This window comes from Neolamprologus brichardi, chromosome 16 (genome assembly GCF_056152115.1).
Source record: "Neolamprologus brichardi isolate AB-2024 chromosome 16, ASM5615211v1, whole genome shotgun sequence".
NCBI classification, from domain to species: Eukaryota; Metazoa; Chordata; class Actinopteri; order Cichliformes; family Cichlidae; genus Neolamprologus; species Neolamprologus brichardi.
Genome location: NC_142119.1, coordinates 5,358,814 through 5,384,664, shown reverse-complemented (window position 1 = coordinate 5,384,664; position 25,851 = coordinate 5,358,814). Strand labels below are relative to the sequence as shown.

Here is a 25,851-nt window from a genome sequence, read left to right as displayed (position 1 = left end):
AATTTGGTCACCTAGCGTTCAGAACGAGCCAGTGAGCACTCAGGCTTTGTTCTGCATCTGATCTTGGAGGACAGGGAAATAAAGTTTGAGCCCAACCTCAAAATATATGAGGAGGCCTTCCTAAATGTGTACGAGTTCATGCTCAGATCTGTCAGCGTGATACCTCGTGTGGAAACCAAACTGTACTCTGACTGGGTAAGGAGACAACGCTATATACAGCCCTGTTTAATAGCACGCTTCCCCCTGATTTTTATACCTTACTTTGCTTTTCTCCAGCCAAGCTCACAGTTTGGAAGTACCCTGAAGCCCATCATCCTTCCAGAGGTCCTTCATGCCCACCAGGAGGAGGTACGCAGGGTATTCTGGGCTGAGTGTGTCAGGCCCAAGGAGTACATCCACAAGTATGATAAATATGCCACACTGGTATCGAGGCAGGTGGAAAAAGATGTGGAGCAGGTCCTCCGTGACCAGCACTCTTTCCAGGAATTTATGGTGCAGGTGCTATACTACCAGAAGCTTATCGATGAGATCCAGTATATGCCTTCCAAGGTAAATGCATTAAAAAAAATCCCTAAACCTAGGTCCAATAACTTACTCTGTAACTATTCATGTTTCCTTCCAGTTATACTGATTATATATTTTGCTGAAATAGTGTCAAATCAAAAAAGCTAAACAGTGGGAAAGCTTAAAACTAATAATCTAATTCTTAAATCTGTGTTTCTTTGATTGGGCTTATTTAAAAGCTCTTGCATCATTTATCACTGGTCATTTCTTAAATTGTGTTAACTGTGTCACTTATTTATACCATGGATTTTAGGTGGTACGACTTGGCATGTTTGAGGTCCAGTCCTATAAGCTCATCCAGTCTCTTGTCAAGCGTGCACAGGACATACAGCAGAAACTGGTTACACGGATGCTAGATGACCATCAGAAAGCCAACAAGAAGTTAGTTGGTTCTCTTTTTTTATTCTCAGTGTAACAGGGCGGCCCTTAGCGGCTGGAAACACAGTGAGGTGGACCAAGACAAGTGTAGTGGAACAAAGTATTTATTTTCTATGCAGCTCTCCTTACAACAATTTGTCGAGCTTCTTCACAGCACAAAAAAATCCACAACTAATGACAACTGGCAGCCTTAAATATGTTCAGCTGTCACAGACTTAACCATTATTCCACTCTCAAGTTATTAAATCCCAACCTTCCACCACAGTATACAATATATCAATAAGAATAAATAAATACATAAATACATTTCACATTTACATATTAATAAATATTTCACACTTTAATATTACACCAAACCCAATATTATAAAAACCCAGAAACCCAAGCACAAAAAGAGTCACCACACTCTCTTTACCAATGGTCTCTCCCGGAACCTTTAAATGGTGTCTGGACCCCCGGGGAAACATTTGCCCAAACACCTTGAAGAGGACACAGGCAAGAAAGGTGAGTAATCATTATCTTACACTTATTTGCACTACTTTTATCCCTAGATTTCACACACATTTGCATCAGTTTTCCTTACTGGTAAACCTTTATCACAATTTCAATCACCATTCTTTTCTCCTGACAGACAACCACCACATTCCTTGATGAGGAGCAGCTGTGCAGGATCTGAAATAAGGCTACCAACTGATTATAAAATTCCCAATAAATAGTCAATAAATATTTAAACTTCTTGTGTGCAAATGTTTTACTGTGCAAATCCATGCTTAAAGTGCAATGCTAAATAAAGTGCTTGATAAGGTGCTTTTAATAAAGTGAAAGGTGTGCTCTAAAGTGCTATACAGATAATATAATATAAATAAATGTAGTAAGGGAGTCCTCTTCCTTACACTCAGCAAGAGTGTTTTCTCTCTACATTAGCATAGTTCACCAATACAGCTGAAGGAAGTTATCATTAAAAAAAGCTGAGAGGGATTAAGCAGCTTCTGTTTGGCAGATACTACTGAAATATGCATAGGGAAGCTTAAGAGTGCAGAGCTAAGCTGGTCACTCTAAAAGAATACACTGTGTGAAAGTCATAAGGGATGTCGTTTAGTGCTCTTTGTGATTTTCGGCCCTGTGTTAGCTGCTCTGTGGTGTTCTCTATTGCCAAGCGGTGCCATAATAAGATTGTAAATCTGTGAAATCCTCCGTATACATCACTGAATTAATGCCATTCTTCCTCTCACAGGCTCTGTCATGAATTTGAGCAGATTTCAGAGAAGGCACTGAGCACACCGCCAGATACTCAAAAGCTGATGGAACTTAAGGTGACTGCACCAAAAAAATCACACATACCAGGCTTGTTGCATTATGCCATGCACAATTGTCCTTTACAGATTGTCCACAAAGCAGTTATGGAGTGCACTTAACACCAGTCAGTAAACTTTGTCTTTTATTTCTTTTCTTGTGGTTTTGAGTGTTTTTGGTAGTAGGCCCTCAGCTGAGGCTACAGAAAGCCTGGAAGGTCTTGCATTCCTTCACACTTATGAACTACCTTAGTATGGTTGCTGTACATTTTTTTTAAGATATAAATGACAATTGTTTTTTCTTATCCAGGCTTATATTACAAAGGTGGAGACCACAGAGATGCCTCTTTTGCAACAAAGACTAGCAGACTCTGCCACGCAGTTGTGTTTCCTGGTGGAGTTTGCCACCCTGTCAACACTGGATATGGAGCTCAATACAAAGACAATCCAGTGGTTTAAACGTATGCCATCCATCTTTGAGGAACACCAACAGATAGTTAGCAAAATGATGGAACAATATCAGAATGGGCTTAAGGTCTGTGTTTTTCTGTTTCAGTGTATTTTAATGTTTAATGTAGAGAAAACATACTGGTGGCTAAAATACAAGGACATCTTTCCTTACCCTCATTCCAGTTGTACCGTGAGCACTTGTTGCAAGAACTGGACAGCTACAGTAAACAAGTGGAGGAGTTTAAGGCCTTTTGTGAGATAGCCAATCTCAGCAAGTACCTGACAAAAGCTCAGGCCCTCAATACCAAACTGGAGTTAGCTGCTGAAAAGGTATATCACAACTTGTTACCTGCAAGCCTAGAGAGATATCTGTACAGGTAGCGATTTTTTACATAGATATATATTAGGGGTGCAACGATACACAAAATTCACGGTTCGGTTCGATACTTTGGTGTCACGGTTCGATATTTTTTCGATACAAAAAAAATGTTCATGCCTTTTTAATTTGTCATTTATTAAATTTTCACGGCACATTCTGCACCAAATCTGCGTTCATCATTTGTTTGAAGCCAGCTCACCTCCTGCAACCGCTTTTCCGAGAATACGCGCTTCTTTTGTGGTTCGGACTCCTTCTGACATTTCTTTGGAGGTGGAGGAACATCACAGTAATTGCTTAAAGGAGCTTCTTCGACATCTTTAAGAGTTCTAAACAAATGTCTGTCCTCCTCCAGAAAATCTTATGTACGCAAACACGCTTTGCAACTTCTTATCTTGTGCGCGTTTTTTATTTTGACAGCGAATGCGCACCTGCGGACCACTTATGTGCACCCCTGGTTATTTAGGTCGTCATGTTGCAGCCACAGAATTTCTTTTGTCCATGAAACCATAAAGCTGCACTTTCTTTTTGCCTTATAGTCTGATTTGTCATAACTTTTCCGTTTTGTGGTAAGCTTTTCTTTGGCTGTCACTTCTTCACCCTGACCTGTCTTATTTGGCTCAGCAGAACTAAAATATATATCCTGCTGCTTTTACACAGGCACTAACATAACACTCAGCGATTCTCTGCGCGATCAACCTCTCACATGTTTAAGCTTGCTGCGGGAGATTTCACTTGTCATGTTTGCATAGTAAGCTAACGATTGATAAGACGATGTCAGAGGAATTGGTGCGCAAATTATCATCACTCACCAATCAGTGCTGTCGCTCTCTATACACAGTTCGCGCGATTGCAAAGTGAAAGCAAAAAACAAGCGCAGATTCAAACGCGATTTCAATGTTACATATTGACAGTGGCTCACCAATGCCAATGACATAATTACCCAGCTACATTTCTGAAAGAATGCAAAAGCATTGACATAGATTTTTCCTTCCTACGATAGCCCGACGGGCAGGGCAGAGATAGATTTTGGAAGCCCGACTGGAAAAATCGCTAGCCCTGGGACATCGGGCTAGCGATTTTGCGAGCCTTGTATCTGATTGAGGAATCACTCATCTTTGGAAAAGAGAGTTTATTACAGAGAAATGGCTCTTTCCAAAATAAAAGCTATACTATACGCTTCTTCTGGGCTATATTCTCAGCAGCATATTAAACATATCAGGTCCCCATAAGGAGAATCATGTGCTAACGGCTGTCTAAATGACTCGGGTAAAGTCTGTAGCATGCATGCTTGTTGTTTTTCTCTGCTTCTACTTGTCTTTGCACTAGGATGATGTCGGCGTAAATGTGCAGTCATATTTGTTGTGTTCCCACTAGTGCTGTCAGCGTAAATCTCGTTGAAATGACGTTAACGCCACAACACGGCAAATCTCCGTTAACGAGCTACCGCGTGGGGCTGGACGGCCAACACGTTAACGAGCTAACTGCGCTAACACACTAGTTCCCACCCATGTAATTGAGCATTGCTGGCACATCCAACATACTGTTTTACTTTAGTCCATGACGCGCTTACCTTCAGGGTCATACGTCACATGAAAACCAAAAAAGTTCCAAATGCCAGATCTGAATGAGGGTAGGGGAGGTTCAGTTTGCCATGTTGCAACGAGAGCTTAGCTTCTGTCTCGCTAGCTTGCCCTGCGCTCAGTGAATCTGCGTTCGACTACTCCTGCCTAGGCTGCACTGTCGAGCGCAGATCCACTGAGCGCTCAACACAGACAGCACCGTCAGAAGAAAAGTTGATCAAATAAATTAAAAAAATTTGTATTGTTCGATACATATGCGTACCGAACCGAAAGCACTGTATGAACGGTTCAATATCGATACGAGTATCGTTGTACCCCTAATAAATATATAAATATATATATATATATATATATATATATATATATATATATATATATATATATATACACACACACAGTGTTGGGGAGTAACGGAATACATGTACCACCGTTACGTATTTAAAATACAAAATATGAGTAACTGTATTCCGTTACAGTTACCGTTTAAAAAGGTGGTATTTAGAATACAGTTACTTTGTTGAAATAAATGGATTACACGGCGGTACTTCCCTGTTTCATATTGTGGCGGGTCAGGACTGTTTGGGTTTTGTTTGTCAGCTACGTTCTGTTGTTCCAGGTGGCAGCAGTTACAGGGTGACGCTCTCTCTCTGTGTGTTTCCTGGGTGAGAGAGCGCCTGTTGTTGTTGTGCTAAGCTAATAGGCAGAATGCTACAGGTTTAGCTCTAAAGAACGTAGCATCATAGGCAGTGTAGTCCGTGCTGCAGGGAGAATGGACTGCCATACCCGTTATGTGTCTGTGAGCGAGGGAGGGAGAAAAAGGAAAAGTACGAGCTGTCATTGAGCAAAAACGGGAGCTGGAAGCATGTAAATATAATAATAACCACTGCAGCCAAGAAGAGTGCCTGACGAGCCCAGTTGTAAGTAAGCTATTAAAGCTAGTTTTCGGCTACGAGCCTGACACAGAACCCACCGTATTAGTCAGAGGTCCGTTTACCGCGGTTCGGAGCCGCGGACCTTCAGTAACAGTAATAAATCACAGCAATAGTACATTCATGTAGTTGTAAACAGCATGATAATATATTAAGTAATCCAAAGTATTCAGAATACGTTACTCTCATTGAGTAACGTAACGGAATACGTTACAGAATACATTTTGGGGCATGTATTCTGTAATGGAATACATTTTAAAAGTAACCTTCCCAACACTGTGTATATATATATATATATATATATATATATACGTATGTATGTATGTATGTATAAAATGCTGCCCTCTAGAGGTTAAATGTATATTTAACCTCTAGCGGGCAGCAACAGGCGTTATCTCAGGCTGTATTATGTGTTTATGTCTTATTTATAAATCAACTATGCATCTACTCATTATTTTATCTTTTCTTTCCATGTCTTTGTTTATTTCTTTATTTTACTTCTACTCTTACCTTTGATCCTTACCTCTGTGGAAAGATTAATGATTTAAATCTAGACGAGGAGGCTTTCGGCTGGTCTGTTTCCCAATATCCAGAGCGGAAGAAGGCGCAGGAAAAGTTGACACCATTCCTGCGCCTCTATGAGACAGCTACCGATTTCATAAAACAGCGTGAGATGTGGCTGCATGGACCCCTCACCAGTGTGAACCCAGACAAGGTAAAAGCAGTAGAAAAATTACTTTGTATTCAATGCAGGAGTGATTGAGCTCAGTTCTAATTTTCTGATTTTCATTCATGCATTTTATCAAGTCCCTGGGAAGATAAAAACAAAAAAAAAACTGAACAAATATAAATGCAAAAATAACGCAGAGCTTATTTTGTAGTATTGTGAACATTCAAAACAGCTAACTTGGGTAGTTCAATAAGAAAGTGGTTGGTCAGAGTAAGAGTAGACTGAGTAAGAAAGCAACAAGATTAAATGGTGAAAAAAAAATCAAATGAACTTAGTCAACTTTCTTTGTATAACTAAAGCCCTTGAAGGAGCTGATGGATTTTTTTGACTGCATTTTTGTCTGTTTGTGCCTTCTTATTTGCATAATGACATCACTGCATGTGGTACTTATTAGTATTATTAGCACTGCCATTTCCCTTTTATATTACAGCCATTCTTCCACATACTATATATATATGAGAGCAGCAAAGCACTCAGCATTTTTCACTTCACTGATGTTGAGCTGCACAGAGCAGAGCTCCACATGAAACAATGTTTTCTGCTTAAACTCCTTTTTTCCTTTTAATGCTTATTTAAGTACTTCTTTCATTAACTACATCCTCAGCTATTATTACTATAAGTACCTCTGTAAGCATTGCTAACATTGCTGTTGCCTCTACTACAATCAATAATTGTACTATTAAAAACACATTGTTAAATCTAGCATTTAATACTTGCAAGCAAACACCCTAAATACTCATAGCAACCATCTACCTTTTCATCTTGTGTTGTGGAAGTTTTCCATTAAATAAAGCCTGCAGACGAGAGACTTCCCCCAACTTCCTTACTAGACCCCCACCATTTGTCTTACTGTATGAGTGTGAGACATGTTAGAATCCAGTGGCACCAAGCCATTATACAATAAAATAATGTGATTAGTACATAAGTAAAAGAAATTCCTGTACATCTTGGCAACAACAACAGTACAAATCTTGGAATAACCTTTAGCTTTCTGCCTTTATGTTCATTTGTTTAATGTCTGTGTTCTTTGATTTATAAAAAAAAATTAAAAAAGTAATTTTTCCTTTTGTATTATTATAAATCCTGCTGTAGAGTGGAGAACTAAGTTATGATGTAATGCTAGCAAACATGATTCCTAAGATCCACACACAGATAGCAAAATCCAAAACTGCAGTTCAGGCCTCCAAGATGGTCAGTCAGCTGACCACAGCTTCAGTCATTCATAATTTTAAACTATAATATGATTTTAAAGAGGGAGTCTATTTTTTAAACACCCTGTAACTGTAGTAATGGAGGAAACTCAAACCTTTTTTTTTGTACTAGGTTGTACACATATCCATATTTCTATTATAAATTTGGGCATTTTAACAAGGGAGTCTAAAGAAATTGACCTTTGGAGCGAGGATGAGAAGACAACTTTATTATTCAGTTTAATGAGTCATTATAACGTAACTTAAGTAGAAAAAGTTATTTAAATTTTTGCTAAAAGTTATTTTAACTTTTGCTAGAAGTTATAGCTATGATGAATAAACATTTGGTGGTACAAAAATATGACATAATTAATATTTTTATTGAATTACTTGATGTGAAATTTTTATAAATTCTATTTATGTCCTGTTGTTTTGTAAAAAAATACCCCCATTCCCAAAATAGGTAGAAGGTGATGTTGGCAACTATTGGCGCGCTCTATACAAGCTGGAGAAATCCTTAAGTGAAGTACCCAATGCCCTTAATATAGCAAACACTATAAAGGCTAAGGTGGAAGACTTCAAGGAGCACATTCCTATGGTGCAGGTGAGAAATCAAGAGTAAGATTTGGTATTTGACTTTAATACAATATCATTTGAAATTTTGGAAGTAATTTGGACTGGATGTACTTTTTCATAGGTACTGTGTAATCCCGGCCTGCGTAAACGTCACTGGGATGCCATGTCGGACTTGGCTGGCATCTACCTGGAGCCAGCTGATGATCAGGTGTCTGTGTCTAACTTCCTATCAATGCACCTGGAACAGCACTTGAGCAGCTTCGAAGGCATCAGTGAAGCAGCCAGCAAGGAGTACTCACTGGAGAAGGCCATGGAGAAAATGGCCAGTGAGTGGGATCACATGGAGTTTAATCTCCTTAGCTACCGAGAGACGGGCACCTCAATCCTGTCATCGGTGGAAGAAGTGCAGATGTTGTTGGATGATCACATTGTGAAGACACAAACCATGAAAGGCTCACCCTTCATTAAACCTTTTGAAGTGGAAATACGGTGAGAGTCAAGAGGAATTGTTTTTGAGTAATTTTGCTTTGCTTGCTTGGAAAATAAGTTTGGTGTAATGTTATTAAGGGGAAAATTCCATACACTCACTATTTAGCTGCAATCTGTTGGCAGTCTATGTATTGCTTGCTGCAGGGCTCGGCTGAGATTGTGTGGCAAACAGACATCTGTGCCCCACCGCCCTTACTGCTAATGTGAACTTGTTGCATAATTTAGCTGCCAAAATTGACTGTTTTTGTGAGCATCTGTGCTGCCCGAAACACCAGCAAAGAAGCCCAGAGATGTACGGCTTATTCACAGATGCTGTGGTGTAGTGAGCTAATGAGTTCTATCCAGAAGGACTTCACATTTAAACAGATGCCACATGTGGATTAAAGTACCCACAACAATCCCTGCTGAGATCAGAAGAACTTGAATCAGTTTTTCAACCTCTACAGAGAGGTAAAAGGTCTGAACTGATGAACTGAAACAGTTTTATAGGGAAACATTGCACATCATTGTACAAGTATAATAAGCAGCTATAGAAAATGTCTTATGGATGTTGTGTGAGTTTTCATCAAAGACATGGAAAGCACACGTGTGGTTTTGGTTTAGGTCTGGTCGTGTTTTTTTTCTTTTTTTAAATAACTGTGATCAGGATGAAGATGACAAATATTATATGTAATCATTGAAAACAAAAACTTTAAAAATCAGTTGGAATTTTTTTTTAAATGCACCAACCTTTTTTATTTTTGTGAACAATAAAATATTATATAGCAAAGGTTGCAAAACAAAACAAAAAAGAATAATAGCATGTAAAGGAATCAGTTTGTCTTTTACAAAGCTTGAATCTGACCCTCTGCCTCTGCATCTGATTGCAACATTTTAACTGCAAAATGACTACACATCAGTAAGTAATATTATTATTATAATTTTTATCATTAGGGAATGGGAGGGCAAGTTGCTGCTTCTCCAAGAAGTCCTGGACGAGTGGTTAAAGGTGCAGTCTACTTGGCTGTACCTGGAGCCCATATTCAGCTCCCCAGACATCATGGTTCAGATGCCTGAAGAGGGACGCCGATACACAACTGTTGACAAAACATGGAGAGACATCATGAAACAGGTTTCACTGGTGAGTGTTTTTGATCTAACACTATTGCCTTTGAAAAGCAAAAATCTGAAGGAGATTTGGGTTTCAAGACCTGTGTATTTGTACTTGTTCTGTGGTTTGAAATGCAAATATAGCTATAGCGCATCCAGCTCAGGACAAGTATTTATTACTAGACAGCATACACCTTAAAATTTCAAGTGTTCTACTGTAATCAGATTAAATTCAGTGCATTAACCTGAGCAGGTGGGTCAGCGTGCAGACACATAAACATAAACGCACACTGAGAGATTCTGAGAATATGTAGGAAAAGAACAATGTCAGCCAAATACACCGATACAGCCAAAGCAGAAAGGAGCATTCAGACAGAGGGAATGCGATAAGAGTGAATCAGTCCGAAACGGATGGAGAACGAGACAAAAACAACTGAGCGGGAATAGAAAGTGAGTGTTGCAAGAGCATCCTCAAAGAGTTTCCAAAGGGTAATTGGCGTCCTCAGTAGACCTGAAATGAGACACATCAATTTCAGGCAGTGTCCTCCGAAAGCCCAGCCTGACTGCACCATCAAATAGAAATTATGGATTTTGTCTGGAAGGGGCAGGGGTGTATGGAACCACAAAGAAAATGAGGTCACCGAGGGATGGGCAGCCTGCACACAAAGACACTCATGTGTACACTCTAAGCTGCTTTGATATGTTGCACTGTGTTATTGAGCATATCAGCATAAATACTAAAGCAGTACAGTTTAAACTTAATTTTTTTCCTGTATAATGGAGCTCAGTTTCTAAAGGCTATATGTACTTTTTTCTTTTATTAAAGTAACATATGGCCAAAATGTTGTATCAATATAAGGATTAAAAATTTAATAGAAAATTCTGTAAATAGAAAGATTTGTTGGAGTGAGAGAAAAGGATAGATTATGAAGGCGTGATCAAAAAGTTTGTGGATTGGTTCATTAAAAATCAGAATTTTTACCTCAATAAATTTCAGTGTTTCTCTATTCAAGGTCATGTTTTCAAGACCATCCAGATTGCTTCCAGTGTGGTGGATACTTTTAGATTGCTCCCTGGAAGTCCTGTTCTGACCACTTGGACTGTGCGTCTGGAATTTGGCTGCAGACCTTAAATTTGTCCAGAGAGCAGCCATCAACTTCAGTTTCAAATTTAGCCAGATTTTATTTAAAGGATCATTGGAGCTGGGCCTCCAGCTTCCACCGAGCAGTTTTCAACAGCTTTCAGTTACCGAGCCTGAGTGTGGTGTATCAGATTCAGTTCTGCACCGCGAAATCATACTCCAAAGTAAACCTATGCTCTAAATTGACCTTTCTGCAGTGTCCTGAAGCGTCATGTTGGAAGGAGAGCGTTCATCGTTGCGTTGTATCATGCCACACATACAGCACAGTGCTGGCCACAGTAACACAATCTGCAGGCAACAACTTGACTGCTTGCCAGATTTGGTTCATTGTAAGTTTGTCAAACAAAAATCTAACTATTTGGAAGCAGTGGAAGAGATGCATCGCCAATATATAGAGTATGAGGTTGGGGAAAAAAATTGGTATGGCATAGTATTATAATATTTTGCATGGGGGATATTGTATATATTAGTGCATTGAACCAAAGGGAAAGTGGTTCAGTGTGGCACCAGAAAATGATCTTAAACAGATCCCCAAAATTTAATTTAAAAAAAAAAATTTTTTTTGATAGAGTTTGATAGGGAATTCCTCTAACTTTTGATAAATTTGAATGTATAGCACTGCCAGTAATGACAGGGGGAAAAAGTTTGTGAACTTTTAAAAAAATGTTAGTTAGATAGCTAAATTAAAACAGATAAATAAATAACCAAACATCGCCTCCCAGTTTTAGTAGTCAATTTTGATGTCTCACTCTGACATGTCAGTGCTGCTGCTTCTCTGCCCTGGTGTTTGACACCTTGCTGCCACCCAAACATCCATCTGTGTGCTCTGTTGGGAGATTTACTCATCACTCATTAATTTCTGTATTTGAGGGCAGTGATGAGCTCAAAATCTGTAACTGTCCTCTGCTGCTGTAATACAACCCCAAATCCAGGCAAGCTGGGATGCTGTGTGTAATGTAAATAAAAACAAAATGCAATGATTCAATGCAAATCTCATAAACACACGTTTTTTTCACAGTGCAAGACTGAAAACATAACAAATTTTGTCAGTTTAAACATTTGATATGTTTTCTATCTTCTCTTGTGTATAAAATATGTATTTATTTCGAGTCATTGCGTTCTCGTTTATAATTTAACAGTGTCCCAACTTCATTGTAACTGGGGTCTTAAATCATTTCAAACAAGAGTTCCCCGACAAAATTGTAATTATGGCCATAAAAATTATGATTTTCTGCTTTTTGTTCTCAAATTTTGTTCATTGCTTAAAGCTCATTTTAATTCACCACCACACGAGTGCCAGTTACAGAAAAATACCTCCTTGGCATGATCTTGTACTGCATCAAAATCTGACAAACAGTACATCCATTCTCTTTGTCAATAAGACTGATCAGTGATGCATGAAATTAGAATCATCTCAACTACATGCTATGACACGAGTGTGAGCAAAGTCAGATCCTCTCTCCACATCAGGATGTCTTTGCCCAGGTTGTTGTCATCACATCAGCCACTGGGAGTTGCTCAAGATCCACTCATCTTCTAGCACCTTACAGCATCACCATCTTCACTTAATTTTTCTGGTCTTTTTTTTTATTTTCTGCTTGTATTAGTGTGTCACTTACTTTATTATTGCATGCTCAGTTGAAAGTACAAACAGGGTAAATCAATTTAAAAGATTTATTTCTATGAACCTGCTTCCTTTTAACTATGCAGCGCACCACACCCAACTTCCTTTGAGTGAGTGAAGAAGGAGAGAAACAGCTTACCTATGAGCACAAAGAGAAGACGACTGGCATAGTGTTTATTAATATAACCATAGATATAGATATACCTCTAATAAACCTGAGAATGAGCTAGTAAACTAGCCAAAGACTAGTTCACACTCATTGTGTAATAAAGGACAACAAAACTTTTGTCCTGGATGTGTGTTATTTTTTTAAGACCTGCTATATCAGCTGGGAACAGTTCCTACCCTTTACTGATTTGTATGGTGCATAAGAATCTACATTACCTCACAGTACCTCCATAAAGCAATATTAGCATTTCAACATAAAATATAACAATAGACCTGTTATTACAATGTACTCCTAAAGAATAGACCAAAATCACAAATGTTAAGATTCATAGTTCATCAATCAGGAACACTTTGTCAGAATAATTACATGCTGACAGAAATGCAATCAAATGTGCCTTGTCTTTGCAATTGAGCTTGAACGTCTGATTTAGGCTTTCATTTCTCGGTTACTGTATTTTAAAATTGTATCTTTTGGCCTGATTTAAGAAAGAAAAAACACGATCTAGAACAGTTTAAACCTCTCATTGTTTAAATGCTACTTTCACTATATTTGTAGGAAACAAAACCTTGGGAAAACTGCCTATACTTGGCACATTATACAAAGTCAAGAGCAACCACGTGTTAAGGATGACTAAATCATTGCAAATCAACATAAGGTGATACCGTGTCTGCACCATTTTTACCTTCAAGGTATAATCAGTTATCGTTTTGGCTTTCTCTTTCTTCTACATCTAACATTTGTTTGGCTTCCAGACGTCTCTGTGTCAAACCTTTGATCAAGTTATCCAGCCAGTATATATAGTTAGTTTAAGATATCCTTGATGCTTCTTTGTTTTACCTGATTGATTTTTCATGTGCATTACTGTATGGAGCCCCTTACCAGATTTGTTTTCTTTTGGTGCCAGCCTGTTTGTTCTTGTACATGACCAGCAATCGGGAGAAATGCCTCGTTCTTCTCTTACTCCATGTTTATGAAATTTTGCACAATTTTGAAAAATTCCCAATCTAAGGAGACACAAACACGGGTCATCTGACCAGGAATCAGACCGTGGGCATTGTGATTATGTGTTGTAACCATTAGACCAAATGTTCATCCATGTTTTTTCATGTTGACTCCACACTGGCTCTGCTCCTTCCTGTCTGTTATTTCATTCCTAGAAGATGATATCAGACTTCATTTCAGAACTGCCAAAATCTTCATGTGAGCGGGTTAGAGGTTCACTGTCCAACCTTGGAAATTAGACAGACTTTTTATTTAGACGCTTCCTGTGGGTGACAGCTCCAGAGGATATTGAATTAGTGTACAGATGAGATGATATGAGAGCTGAAATATTTCAAAGGTGCTAGACATGCCTCAGGTGAAATCTCTATTGCTCTCTCCCACCATAGATTTTTCTCTAGACTCTGTGTGACAGGTGGAACTCAGTGTGGAGCATAAAGTGGATTTTGTTAAAGGAAGAAATTGCAGTGTTTTAGTGTCACCTTCAGAGCAGCATTGACAACTCTTATGCAAAGCGGAAACCTAAAAGGAATGTGTTTTTCTCCTAAATGTTAATGTTTTATAAATAAATCAACTCACTCCGATCACTATTATTTAGTCATCGGAGTAACCACTTTTGCATTTTTCTCACTTTTCCAACATGGTAACTTTATTCATTTGTAATTCTGGTATTTATGTTGTGCTTTAAGCTGTCCAGGGTGCACAGCCTGCCACTCAAAGACAACTGGGATAGACCTCAGGCTGTGTTTTACACTAATTTTCTGACAACATTTGTGGTTAATAGCTGTATACTCAACATTTCTGTTTCCAGGCTGCCACACTGTTGAGCCAGTTGTAAAATAGCACATTGTTCCTCACCAAATGCTGCCGTGCATGTTATTCGTCTCATTATCCCTCAGAATTTTGCTCTTCTGATGGATTTGAATTTGCTCTCTCTGTCAGTGGGTCTCTGTGCTGTGTATTGATATGAGCTGAGTCCTGAATTTGCATCCAGGATGTTTCCAAACTCTTATGTATAATTGTCAGTGCAGCCTCACCAACTTGTATGCAGGAAAGATGTGAAAAAGAAAAAAAAGAAACAGTTGCTGATTCATCCAGGACTAGTATTATCACAGGACTCTGTATGGTATTTCCTTTTAACTAGAGCTTTATCAGACATTTATCTGACTATGACTAAGACTAGTGCTACTTCTCATTGAACTAAGTCATGGTGCTGTACAAGATTGTGACTATCTGGGAAGCTAATGTGATATAACGTTTGTATTCTTGTATTAATAGCTAACCCAGTGGAAAGCTTCATGTTACAAATAAACCAACATAAAAAAAAACATTTTGGTAACACACCTGTGAAACTGCAGTGTGTAGCTGCCTGTTTACTACCCAGAAAAACATAAACTCAGAACTTAGAATAATCCATTTCAAACGTTTTGTACTAACTAGTTTTTTAAATGTGTTGAAGTGAGTTGACAATGAAGATCAAATTTCCCGCATTGACAGTGGACAAAGCATTAAAGGTGATTCTCTTCAATGCAGAACAAGCACGTGTTGGCTGTGATAGCCATCGACAAGATCCTGGAAAGACTGCAAATGTCCAATGAGTTTCTGGAAATGATCCTCAAAGGTCTTAATAACTACTTGGAGAAGAAACGTCTCTACTTTCCACGGTTCTTCTTCCTCTCAAACGAGGAGTTGCTGGAAATCCTCTCTGAGACCAAAGATCCTACAAGGTAAAGAACTATAAGTGTGCACACAGATTTATTTTTTATCATAACAATAATAATAATTTTTATCAATTAGCTAGGGATGTTATCGACAACCCTTAAAGAGACCCCCCCCCCCCCCCCCCATCAAAACTAGCTTTGTACTACAATGTATAGCATATAAAAAGGCCTCAGAACAATTTCCAGTAAAAAGATTTGAAACTGAGATTTATGAAGTGAAAGAAGAAACGCAGAAAAGGAAATGGAAGACTGTGATTGGGGGCTAGCTACTATAAATTAATCATAACAGCCCTTTGTTTTCTTGTGCTTACAGCAGCTACTTTACCTTCATAGTGGTTACCCAGAAATCCTCACTGATAACCAACACTTGTCTCATTTCACCCTGGGCGTTCAGTTAATAATAAATGTGATTTGAGGCAAGATGTTCAAGCCTCTTACTTTCCTCCTGTTATTTCTTTTTCTCATTTTATTTTCATTCTGCTCTCCCTCAATTCGCTCTCTGACTGCTGGGACTTCACAGTACATCTGTACAGATACACAGTCATCAGCTCTTCTGTAAAGAAGGGATTTCTGCAGCACTGATGTGGATGGTGGGTTTGTGTAGGCCACAGAGGGGTAATTAATGTTGGGGGAAATTTGCATTACTTGTCACTGAATGTAATGTCCTGAGAAAAACACTTTAAATTCAGGGACTTTTTTTTAGCAAATGCCACAGACAAATGTGGCATTTACAACATAGCAAACCACAGGACATGAAGCGTTAAATTAGGATGCTTGACTGAGAGTCATCTCTTTGAGGTTTTATAGGTCCAAGCATATGAAAATTCTCCAACTAACTAATTTCAGTGATTTAATACTCAAAGAAGTCATAATCATACACTTGTGTACCTTTTGGAAAGTAACCTGATACTATTAAGACCTAAAAAAACCATGCTTCTTTGCCTACCTATGGATAGAAAATCATGTAGCAGCTGGTGTCTTGTGGCAAACTGAAGGACACTGAAAAGTATTGAGACTTGAGTGCAGTTATCTTTTTTTCATGTGTGCTCTCTTTTTCTTTTTAAGAATTTCCGTCTTTTAAACTCTTCTGTAATTGACAAATCCAAGTTTTATTATTCAGTACAACAAATGAGACCTCAGTCAGTATAAATGCAGACTAATAAATCACCCTCATTGCTGGGGACATAAGCATCAAATAAAACCCCCTTTGTACAATTTTGTTTCAATATTCTTTGAAATGATTCTGTTTGCAAAAGTTTCTATTAGTAGAAAATTATACTGTTCAAATAATAATCCATTTTTCTGTTGCTTTGAATCAGTTTTCTCAATTTCCTCAGATGAAAACAGGAGAAAAGATTTATTACGCAATGTCTTTTTGAATACAGCAAAATCAGAAGTTTTCAAACTCTCCACATGGGGAATTTTGCACATAACGATATAGAAATTGTCTGGGTGATATTGATCCAGACACACAGACAATTTACTGCTTGTCTCACTGACAGTGCAGTAAAAGAGGAGCATCAGCAGCTCGCAGACAAAGCTGTAGTTTTGTCTAAATTCATTTCAATCCAAATTTCAATCCAAATTAAGCTTCACAAAGCTAACAGGCTAACAGACAATTGTATATATGGCTGTGTGCAAGCTTGATACTGTGTTAAAGTGAGGGACAGTGTAAGTTGGCATATATTTTGGCCATTTGATCAGATATACAGGCCTGTGGACCTTGAACCGACTTTGAGTGATCCACTTTTCTTGCATTCCTCTCCACAAGGGTGCAGCCCCATCTGAAGAAGTGCTTTGAAGGCATTGCTAGTGTGTTGTTCACTGATGTGCTGAATATCACCCACATGAAGAGCAGTGAGGGTGAAATGGTGCAGCTCCTGGATGTCATTTCCACCTCCAAAGCCAGGGGACAGGTGGAGAAATGGCTTTTAGAACTGGAGAGTGGCATGACTGCCTCCCTGCATAAGGTGTTGTGTGGATTTTTTTTTAACTATTTTTAAAGATTAATTCATTTATAGCATAGAGAAACATTTGAAAACAACATATTTCATACCTCAGATGCTGTTTTTAGATTTATAAAAGTAGTAGGTTTGAGAATTTGCTCTTATGTGTTATTTCTGTTTCCAGCCACAGTTGACCGCGTATGTTCCAGGTTGCACCAAAGCCTATGGGTGCAGCCAAACCATCATGATACACAGTTATTTGAGTGATTTGCTGCTATTGTGGTCAATTGCAGGTAATAGGGGAGGCTATCGAGGCATACCCCAATGAGCTGAGGATAAACTGGGTGCGTGCTTGGCCAGGCCAGACTGTATTGTGTGTTTCACAAGTCTACTGGACGAAGCATATCCACAAAGCTATCAAAACAGGACAGAAGGTAATCTGCTCTCTATATCTATATATCCATCCATCCATCCATCCATCTTCATCTGCTTTATCCGAGGCCATATACAGTATATCCTGAATATGGGCTAAAAAGTTGATTGTTAACAATATCACCAGATTGGGCTGTTGTAACCAGCTGCTGGATGGAAACATCTCACAGAATAAATATTTTTTTAATATCCGTCAGAAATTTATTTCACAGGATTAAGGACATAGCCAGCCAATTAGAGCACTAAGAAAAATGCAATCTCTTGATTTTGGACTTTTTTTTTAAATAATAATTTCAAAGATTGAACTTGATGCTGTTTTCTTTCTGTCTTGATGAACTGTGTCTTCCTCTTCTTTCTGTTTAATGATGTTTCTCCCTCAGGCTCTTGATGCTTACCTGGAGCAAAACAACAGACAGATTGATGACATTGTGGGTCTTGTGCGTGGAAAACTGTCCAAGCAGAACCGGGTCACCCTCGGAGCCCTTGTCGTGCTGGATGTCCACGCCAGGGATGTGTTAGCCACACTGGTGCAAAAGGGGATAAGTGATGAGAATGACTTTGAGTGGCTTAGCCAACTGCGCTATTACTGGGTGGTATGTGAAAGGAGTGATTGGGGAAACTGGGCATTCATGGCAACTCATAATACCATTGCAGTCATTTACTTCAGACTCTGCATCACACGTTTTTGCAGGAAAACCATCTCCAAACCAAGATGATCAATGCTGGTTTGCCATATGGCTACGAATACCTGGGCAACACTCCACGTCTGGTCATTACACCACTCACAGACCGCTGCTACCGGTAAAGCTACTACAGTAACATACCCAACAGTTAACTACACTGTTAGTTAGTCTGCTGTCTTATTACTTTTAACACAAAGATACATTTTTTAGACTTTTCCTTTCATCTTAAGGTGATATAATGTTACAGGTATAACAAGAACCAAACAAGGCTTTCACTTTCAGTTTTTGTTACTCTTCAGCTATGCAGAGAAGGGTGAGGGTATATTCAGTGTAGAGGCTACATAGTGTAAACATTTGCATCTGGCAAGCCAAGAGCGTGTTGTCTGTCTAGGATACGGTACACATATCTCAATGCTTACTAGTAAAAGAAAAAGTACTTTAAACAGGAAAGGGTCCAAGAGGACCAAGAAGTTGCTGCAGTTTAATTTTTTTGTAGTGAAGTTTCTTGCAAATTATTACAGCCTTATTCTCCCTGACAGGAAGAACGTTAAAGAGTATTTGACATTAATGTTAAAGATTCTGTGCTGTAAGTCCACAGGTGAAGCAAAGTGTTTCAGAAAGCTTGTTGCTGTCGTCTGTGGCAGTGTCCAAAACAGTTGGAACAAGAGTTCATATTGTTGCAGTAATGTTAAAATACTATAAAAGCTGTGCACACTCCTTCAAAACATAAATGGTGATCAATCAATGATTTTGGAAAATAAATATACAGCTATACAATAATATACAGCTTGTAAGCCATCAAACATTCAAAGTTATATTTTCATTTACCTGAGAACAATAAATTCATTTTACTTACTGGTCATTTTTCCTTTTTCAGCACGCTGTTTGGAGCACTCCACCTTCATCTGGGAGGAGCTCCCGAAGGCCCAGCTGGCACAGGAAAAACAGAGACAACCAAAGACTTGGCCAAAGCTGTGGCCAAGCAATGTGTGGTCTTCAACTGCTCTGATGGTCTGGACTACATTGCTTTGGGCAAATTCTTCAAAGTGAGTAAATTGTGTTAATGTGAGTAAGTCCCAGCAGACATACGCTACAAAGTTTTAGACGTAAGTGAAACGTGGCACTCGAAAAGATGTTTTACTTCACATAGCTCATCAGAGGAACATATTCATACATGCTGTTTCCGTCTTCTTTGGATGGAAGTGCGGCAGAACACACACATCTACCTTGGAATGTCCCACTGGTGTAACTATTAGCACTTCAAAGATGTAGATAATAGAAGAAGACACAGGGGTAAGGTTTCATTCTTACAGTGTTTCCCCTTCCCCACATGGCACACAGCCCTTTAAATGTCAGCCTCTTCACAGCCTGTTCTGAAAAATAAAATGTGGTACAGTGGTGCATTTGTTTGTGGTATACAAATATATGAAGACTGCACCCGCCATAATTTTCTGATGTAAATATTGTGAATATTTATCCTAACAATAGCACTACACTAATAGGCCAGCAAGGCCGCCTCTTCGGCTGATCAGTGTCATGTAATTAGAAATGATCAGAATAATATAACTCCTTACACACACTTTTTTCCACGCTGATCCAAAAAATAGTTTGGATAAGAAGTAATGCTTACTTATTTACTTACGTGCGCATGTGTGTGTGTTTGTGTGTGCGTGTGTGTGTGATCAGGGCCTCTTGTCCTGTGGAGCTTGGGCCTGCTTTGATGAGTTTAACCGCATTGACTTGGAGGTGCTCTCTGTGGTGGCGCAACAGATTCTCACAATACAGAGAGGTTTGTGTTTGTGCCTTTCTCTCCCTTTGATCTTTAAGAAAGTTGGCAGCACACCTGAAACAAATTTGACATAATCTCAGCGGTGAAAAAGCAGGCTTTTCTACAAAGCACACTAACACTGAACTAAGGCAATTTGTGTTGGTCAGCAGAACTTCAAGCTCAGCAGTGTTTAGCAGTATGATCTCTGAGTGCTGCGGGCGTTCAATGACTTGTGTCATGAGATGCAGCCATGGCGATGCCCAGAATTTCTCCCAGAAAAAAATTTAATGTTAGTAGGTTTTGGTTAATTAACAGATGTTAGGATGCTTGTTTTAACAGTCATACATAAACATAGAGCTTTTCCTTGTTTGCTATTATGTCAGATTTTGGACCAAATAAAATTCCCTTGAACTTGTCTGGCCTACGCAGCATTGTTTTACACCATGGGAGTATTTATTTTTTATTATTATTCTTTTTTTTTTACACAGACGCTATAACTTTAAGTTGGATAATCTGTAATGTTATTAGCCTGCTGTTGCCATTAACCATTTCACACACATAAAACCAGCTAAACAAACCTAAAATTCTAAAGAACCAAATTATAACTTTTACAGCATAGTCTATGTAAATAAACTGGTTTCTCTCTTTTTTGTCAACTACTGTACGTGCAGAGATGCAACTAAGGCCAACAGAGCTGTGCTGTTCTGTTCGTACCTAAAAGCTACTATTATAGCATACTGCTATCCCTATCGGTTTCCAAGTTGTCCTCCCCCGTCGCCCCCACTGGCACCTTAGTGCCAGTCGAAGTCAGTATTGTTAACTTTTATTACTGGAATCGTGCTAAGTTGACAGATTATTGAGTTTCTTAGCCTGCTGCCGCAAATGTTAGTATATCAATTCATGTTTATATGTGCCACTTATGGAAATGTGCTGTTAGGAAATTCCCTAAATCAGCAGTTGGATTGAATCCAAAATCCATTTGTAGCTGACTATATTGTTTCTAACTGCACTCGTGCCCTCAGGAATTGCTGCCCACACCGAGATGTTGATGTTTGAAGGGACTGAGCTTAAACTGGATCCCTCTTGCGCTGTGTTCATCACTATGAATCCTGGCTATGCTGGACGGTCTGAGCTACCAGACAACCTTAAGGTACAGTATCAGTTCTTGTCACTGTTCCTGTTTTAATTGTTCAAAATCTGATTCTTTTTTTTCTGGTAATTTAGGAAATGGTGCTGTCTTCTAAAATTAGCTCAAATTAGATTAGATTGTTTTATGTTTCTCTCTTCTACTACTTCAGCTCAGAATCTTTTGAGCCTTAAATCATGTTTTCATTTAGTACATCTTTAACTCATTTTTTTGGTTTCATACCAGGCTCTGTTCAGGACTGTCGCCATGATGGTACCAGACTACGCAATGATTGCAGAGATTGTCCTCTACTCATGTGGTTTTGTTAGTGCGCGACCCTTGTCAGTGAAAATAGTGGCTACTTATCGACTCTGCTCTGAGCAGCTCTCCTCACAGCACCACTATGACTATGGTATGAGAGCTGTCAAGTCTGTGCTAACTGCTGCTGGAAACCTTAAGGTACGTGAAAACAGATTCACACTCATATGAAGGGAGACTGTGTTCTTAATTAGAGGGGCAGGGGGAGGGATCACCGATCCGGGACAAGCTTCGAGCAGCAGAGAGCAAAATGGTTTGAATGTAAGCAGGCAATGTTTGCTCTGTTCCTCAAGCTCACTTCTGTGTGCTTTTTGTTAGGAGCAGCACACATGTTCAGTGTGTGTATCCTCAAAACTGCCCTATTCTCAAGTCAACAGTGTTTAGGGGACATCTGTTAATTGAGCTCCAAAAAATAACCAGATTTCACTGTCAGCTGCGAAACTGCTAGACTGCAGTGGTTGAACTAAAGGACCAAAAAGTAAGGAAAGCATAATTGGGGTGTGCAACATTTCTCAGCTCTTGCTCAGTCTTTCCTGATAAAAGTGGTGCTGAGCAACTTAAAAGGCAACCACTCACATAGCTGAGTGTAAGGAATTGCTTCACCCTAAAAGAGATTTACTTACATTTTTAATGCACCAGAAGTAAGTTTTAAGTCAGGTTGGGTTATAAGTTGGTGTTTCTGGGGTATTATTTTTTTTTAACTATTTTTCCCCAGGAGCAATCTTTTAAACACAAGAGTCTGAGCACTGGCCCATATCAGTGCATTTCAGAAAAACAACATGACAAACTGTTTTGCAGAGTACTGTAATTTGTGAAAGAGAGGGATGTGAGTCATAGTGACCTTATGCATACTGAGAATTTTATCATCGGGTTCTGTACAAGCATAGCAGAAAAATTAAGCCTGATGTCTTTTAAAATGTTTGTTTTTTTGTTTTGTTTTGTTTTTTCATATGGAAATGTGTTTTGTGAGTTCACTAGCAACAGCTGCTGATTTCTCTTTTAGGCAAATATGGCAAATATTGTTTTTCTATGCATTACATATCTTCATCCTTTTCCACTGTTGTGGTGTTTAGCTCTTTACATTTATGCTCAGAATGGTGCCTTGTCTGATTCTCTTCCCTTCACCTCAGAGTTGTTTGTTTTACTACAGCTCACCTTTCCAGAGGAGAATGAAGACACCCTGTTGCTGAGATCCATTATTGATGTCAATCTGCCCAAATTCCTGGACCACGATCTGAAGCTATTTGAGGTGTGTGGAGCTCAGCTCGGCTTGATAAATGGAGTCGTTCACATCAACTGATGTCAGCTCAAGTTAATTCCAGTCAGTTCATTTGAACCCATGATGCACAAGGACAATTTAAGCACCAGTCAGAACATTTGACTGGGTTATACGTGTGTTTGCATGAGTGAACGAATATTTATGTGTCTATCATTTGTCCTCAGTCCGAACATCAAAGTCAGTGTGTGTTGCTGTTGTATGTTGTGGTTAGTATGTAAGGATCTGTATATACAGTATGTTCCATCATTCCACTCCAGTATTCTCCACCAATTCTCATTTTTTATATCAGGGTATCACCTCTGACCTCTTTCCGGGAGTCAAACTCCCAAAACGTGACTACAATGTTCTGCTGGAGGCCATTGAGGATAACTGCCAGCAAATGAACCTTCAAGTCACAGAATTTTTTGCTGAGAAAATCCTGCAAATCTTTGAGATGATGATAGTGAGACATGGCTTCATGTTAGTGGGTGAACCGTTTGGTGGAAAGACCAGTGCTTACCGTGTGCTGGCAGCTGCCCTTCATGACGTTTTTAAGAAGGTGAGATGTTGTTTTAAATCTAAAAATCTAACCAGTGGATTGTAAAATAGAAAGTCCCAGCTCTATTTGCACTCTATTGACACTTGGACTTAACAGGGGTGGTTTGAGTGGTTGAATAAGAGTCATGATTGAAGATAATGGCAACAACAGCATAAGTGGTTAAAAGTGGCACTTGGCCTTAGGTTGAATGGCATTTAATATGTTCACATATCCTGTTCTGAAAGAAATGGAAAACAAAGCTTATTTTTAAGTGGCTGACAAAGCAGAGTTAGTAGTTTTTAATAGTGCTACCCGAGTCCTTAATACATAAATTTAATCTGTGAAAGAAAAAAAAACCTAAACCTTTGTGTCAAGTAAAAATATGTCTTACATGCAATATTCAAGGCTTATCTGAGCTACATGATTGTCCCAGGTAAACACATCCATCCACTTTGTCAGAGCTGTAGTCTTTGTTTAGTAGTTATCGATCTCCCAGAAAGGACCAGAACTGGCTTGTTGTATTTACATGGCTGAGAGGGCTGAGAGGCATCCCACCAAGGAGACAGATGAAGGCCTGCTGATGGAGCGCCTGGGAATGCCACATTTATCATCGTCATCCTTGTCGCTGCACATCCACTGATCATGTCCAGCCTCCCTCCCCTCACGCTCCATTTTTGTTTTTTGTTTTTTTCCTCCAGCAGTTTTTAACTCAAACTGACATCCTGTCTAAAGTGCCATTTGAAGCAGGTTTTGCTTCTCTTCTTCAGTTAGCACGAATCCTGTCATACTGGCAGTAATTTTGTAAGCAATTTATGTGTCAAGGCAAAGACAGGTTGGTCAAATGAGTGTCATAGAAACACATTTAGTCTGTTTTTGCCTCAACTACGGAGTGCAGTCGTCTCATGTGTAATCATGTGGCTCACGTTTGTCTGATTTGTATTTGTCTGGACAGCTTTTGTTTTTTCCAGTAAGAATATCTCTTTGCACGCATGGCTTTTTTGTGTTGTTATATCAGGGTCTGATGGATGAGAACCAGGTACAGATCACAGTAATCAATCCCAAATCCATTACCATGGGCCAGCTGTACGGCCAGTTTGACCCCGTCTCTCACGAGTGGTCTGATGGCATCCTTGCTGTCAGCTACAGATCCTTCGCTGCCTCCCAGGTAAGACTGCTGCCCATGAATGTTTTGCAAAAGCCTGCAGAGTACTAGCAGGAGATCATCAGAAATTTCAGGTCAGAAACAATCAATGAGTCAAAAAGTTAAAGCAGCCAAGCAGTGGTTATTCAGCTACATGCACTTTCAGAGTCATACAGATGAACATGTTCAGCCTGGTGAGCTGTGCGATTATGTAGTGTGATTATAAGTTCTTGTGAGGAAAAAAAAAACTCTACTAGTACTTACTACTACTGCTACTACTACAGGTATCTGAGCACCAAAATATCAAAATCAGCTGACCCTTTGCTATGCTAACTGTGCTCAAAACAGGGTTATAGTGAATCCTTTTTTCTTTTTGCATCATATTTTTCCTCTCCCAGTGGTGGATGCTTGTTTCAGATATGAGATAAATAAGGATTATTTTGAACAGTTAGTCATGCACAGCTATTTTATCAGGGTCCAAGTATAAAAGTATGAAAATGGAACTGGGCAGAACAGGTTCAAGTTCAAGTTCAAATTTTATTCGCCACATGCAGGTGTACACTAAACCCTTTTTTTCTGTTGCTTTTCTTTTTGGACAAAATGCTTTTCTGTTGAGAATATAATTAGCAGTTTTATGCATGTGATTTTAGTGCTTGCAGTTTAAATATATTCTGCAGATAGTGCAGAACTGTGATTAAACTGTTAAAGGTCGAGTAAGCTTTTTGAAATTCATGAACTACTGGACTAGCTGTCTCTTTCTCGTCCCTGGATCCAAGCAGCATCATCATGCAAGGATGTTTTCTATGTGGAGTAAAAATCGACTATACTTTATTGCCGCATTATTTTAGCATTTCTGTAACATTATTGCACTTATCTGTCAGTTCAGAAAAATGTTTTTGGAACAACTCTGTATCAGTTAAAAGTAAAAACCAAAAACCAACAAAAACAATTATTTATTATTTGTTTGTCTTCATGCAGATAAATAAAAATTTTGAATGGGAATGTTTGCCAGTGTAGATTATTCTGACTTTATTGCGAGGCAGGCGGCAATACAGCATATGCTTTGTTCGTAATGAGTAATTCAGAACTGAATCAGGAAAGCAGGAAACTGCTGTTGCACTCCCCCCTGCAAGGTAAAACTTTAAAGCACATGGTAATTGTGGTACAGTTGGACCAAATGTCCTATGTGCATCCACCAACTGTTGGTAGCTGTGCAGGAATAAGATGAGATCGAGATACATTATTGTCTGCTCACCCTCAGTTAATGAGTTTTGACGGATCTTTATACAATAGGCATGACATTCCAATTAATTGCAAGCTAGTAGAAAGAAAGGCTTCAGT

General features: G+C 39.0%; 1 protein-coding gene across 2 annotated transcripts in view; it reads left to right on the top strand.

Annotated features, from left to right (window-relative positions):
* Window positions 1–25,851, top strand: part of dnah7 (dynein, axonemal, heavy chain 7) — a 73,445-nt gene that overhangs the window by 5,500 nt on the left and 42,094 nt on the right. The window contains exons 10-31 of one of the 2 annotated variants that reach the window (XM_087830232.1): window positions 16–195; window positions 277–549; window positions 818–945; window positions 2,177–2,255; window positions 2,545–2,769; window positions 2,868–3,014; window positions 6,108–6,287; window positions 7,956–8,096; window positions 8,190–8,557; window positions 9,491–9,677; window positions 15,113–15,306; window positions 17,072–17,270; window positions 17,540–17,680; window positions 18,059–18,271; window positions 18,370–18,479; window positions 19,239–19,407; window positions 20,048–20,150; window positions 21,152–21,279; window positions 21,502–21,714; window positions 22,724–22,822; window positions 23,142–23,390; window positions 24,385–24,534. In XM_087830232.1, the coding sequence (XP_087686358.1) occupies window positions 16–195; window positions 277–549; window positions 818–945; window positions 2,177–2,255; window positions 2,545–2,769; window positions 2,868–3,014; window positions 6,108–6,287; window positions 7,956–8,096; window positions 8,190–8,557; window positions 9,491–9,677; window positions 15,113–15,306; window positions 17,072–17,270; window positions 17,540–17,680; window positions 18,059–18,271; window positions 18,370–18,479; window positions 19,239–19,407; window positions 20,048–20,150; window positions 21,152–21,279; window positions 21,502–21,714; window positions 22,724–22,822; window positions 23,142–23,390; window positions 24,385–24,534 (3,876 nt within the window). The remainder of the gene's footprint in view (window positions 1–15; window positions 196–276; window positions 550–817; window positions 946–2,176; window positions 2,256–2,544; window positions 2,770–2,867; window positions 3,015–6,107; window positions 6,288–7,955; window positions 8,097–8,189; window positions 8,558–9,490; window positions 9,678–15,112; window positions 15,307–17,071; window positions 17,271–17,539; window positions 17,681–18,058; window positions 18,272–18,369; window positions 18,480–19,238; window positions 19,408–20,047; window positions 20,151–21,151; window positions 21,280–21,501; window positions 21,715–22,723; window positions 22,823–23,141; window positions 23,391–24,384; window positions 24,535–25,851) is intronic. The other variant, XM_087830233.1, reaches the window with a different exon arrangement.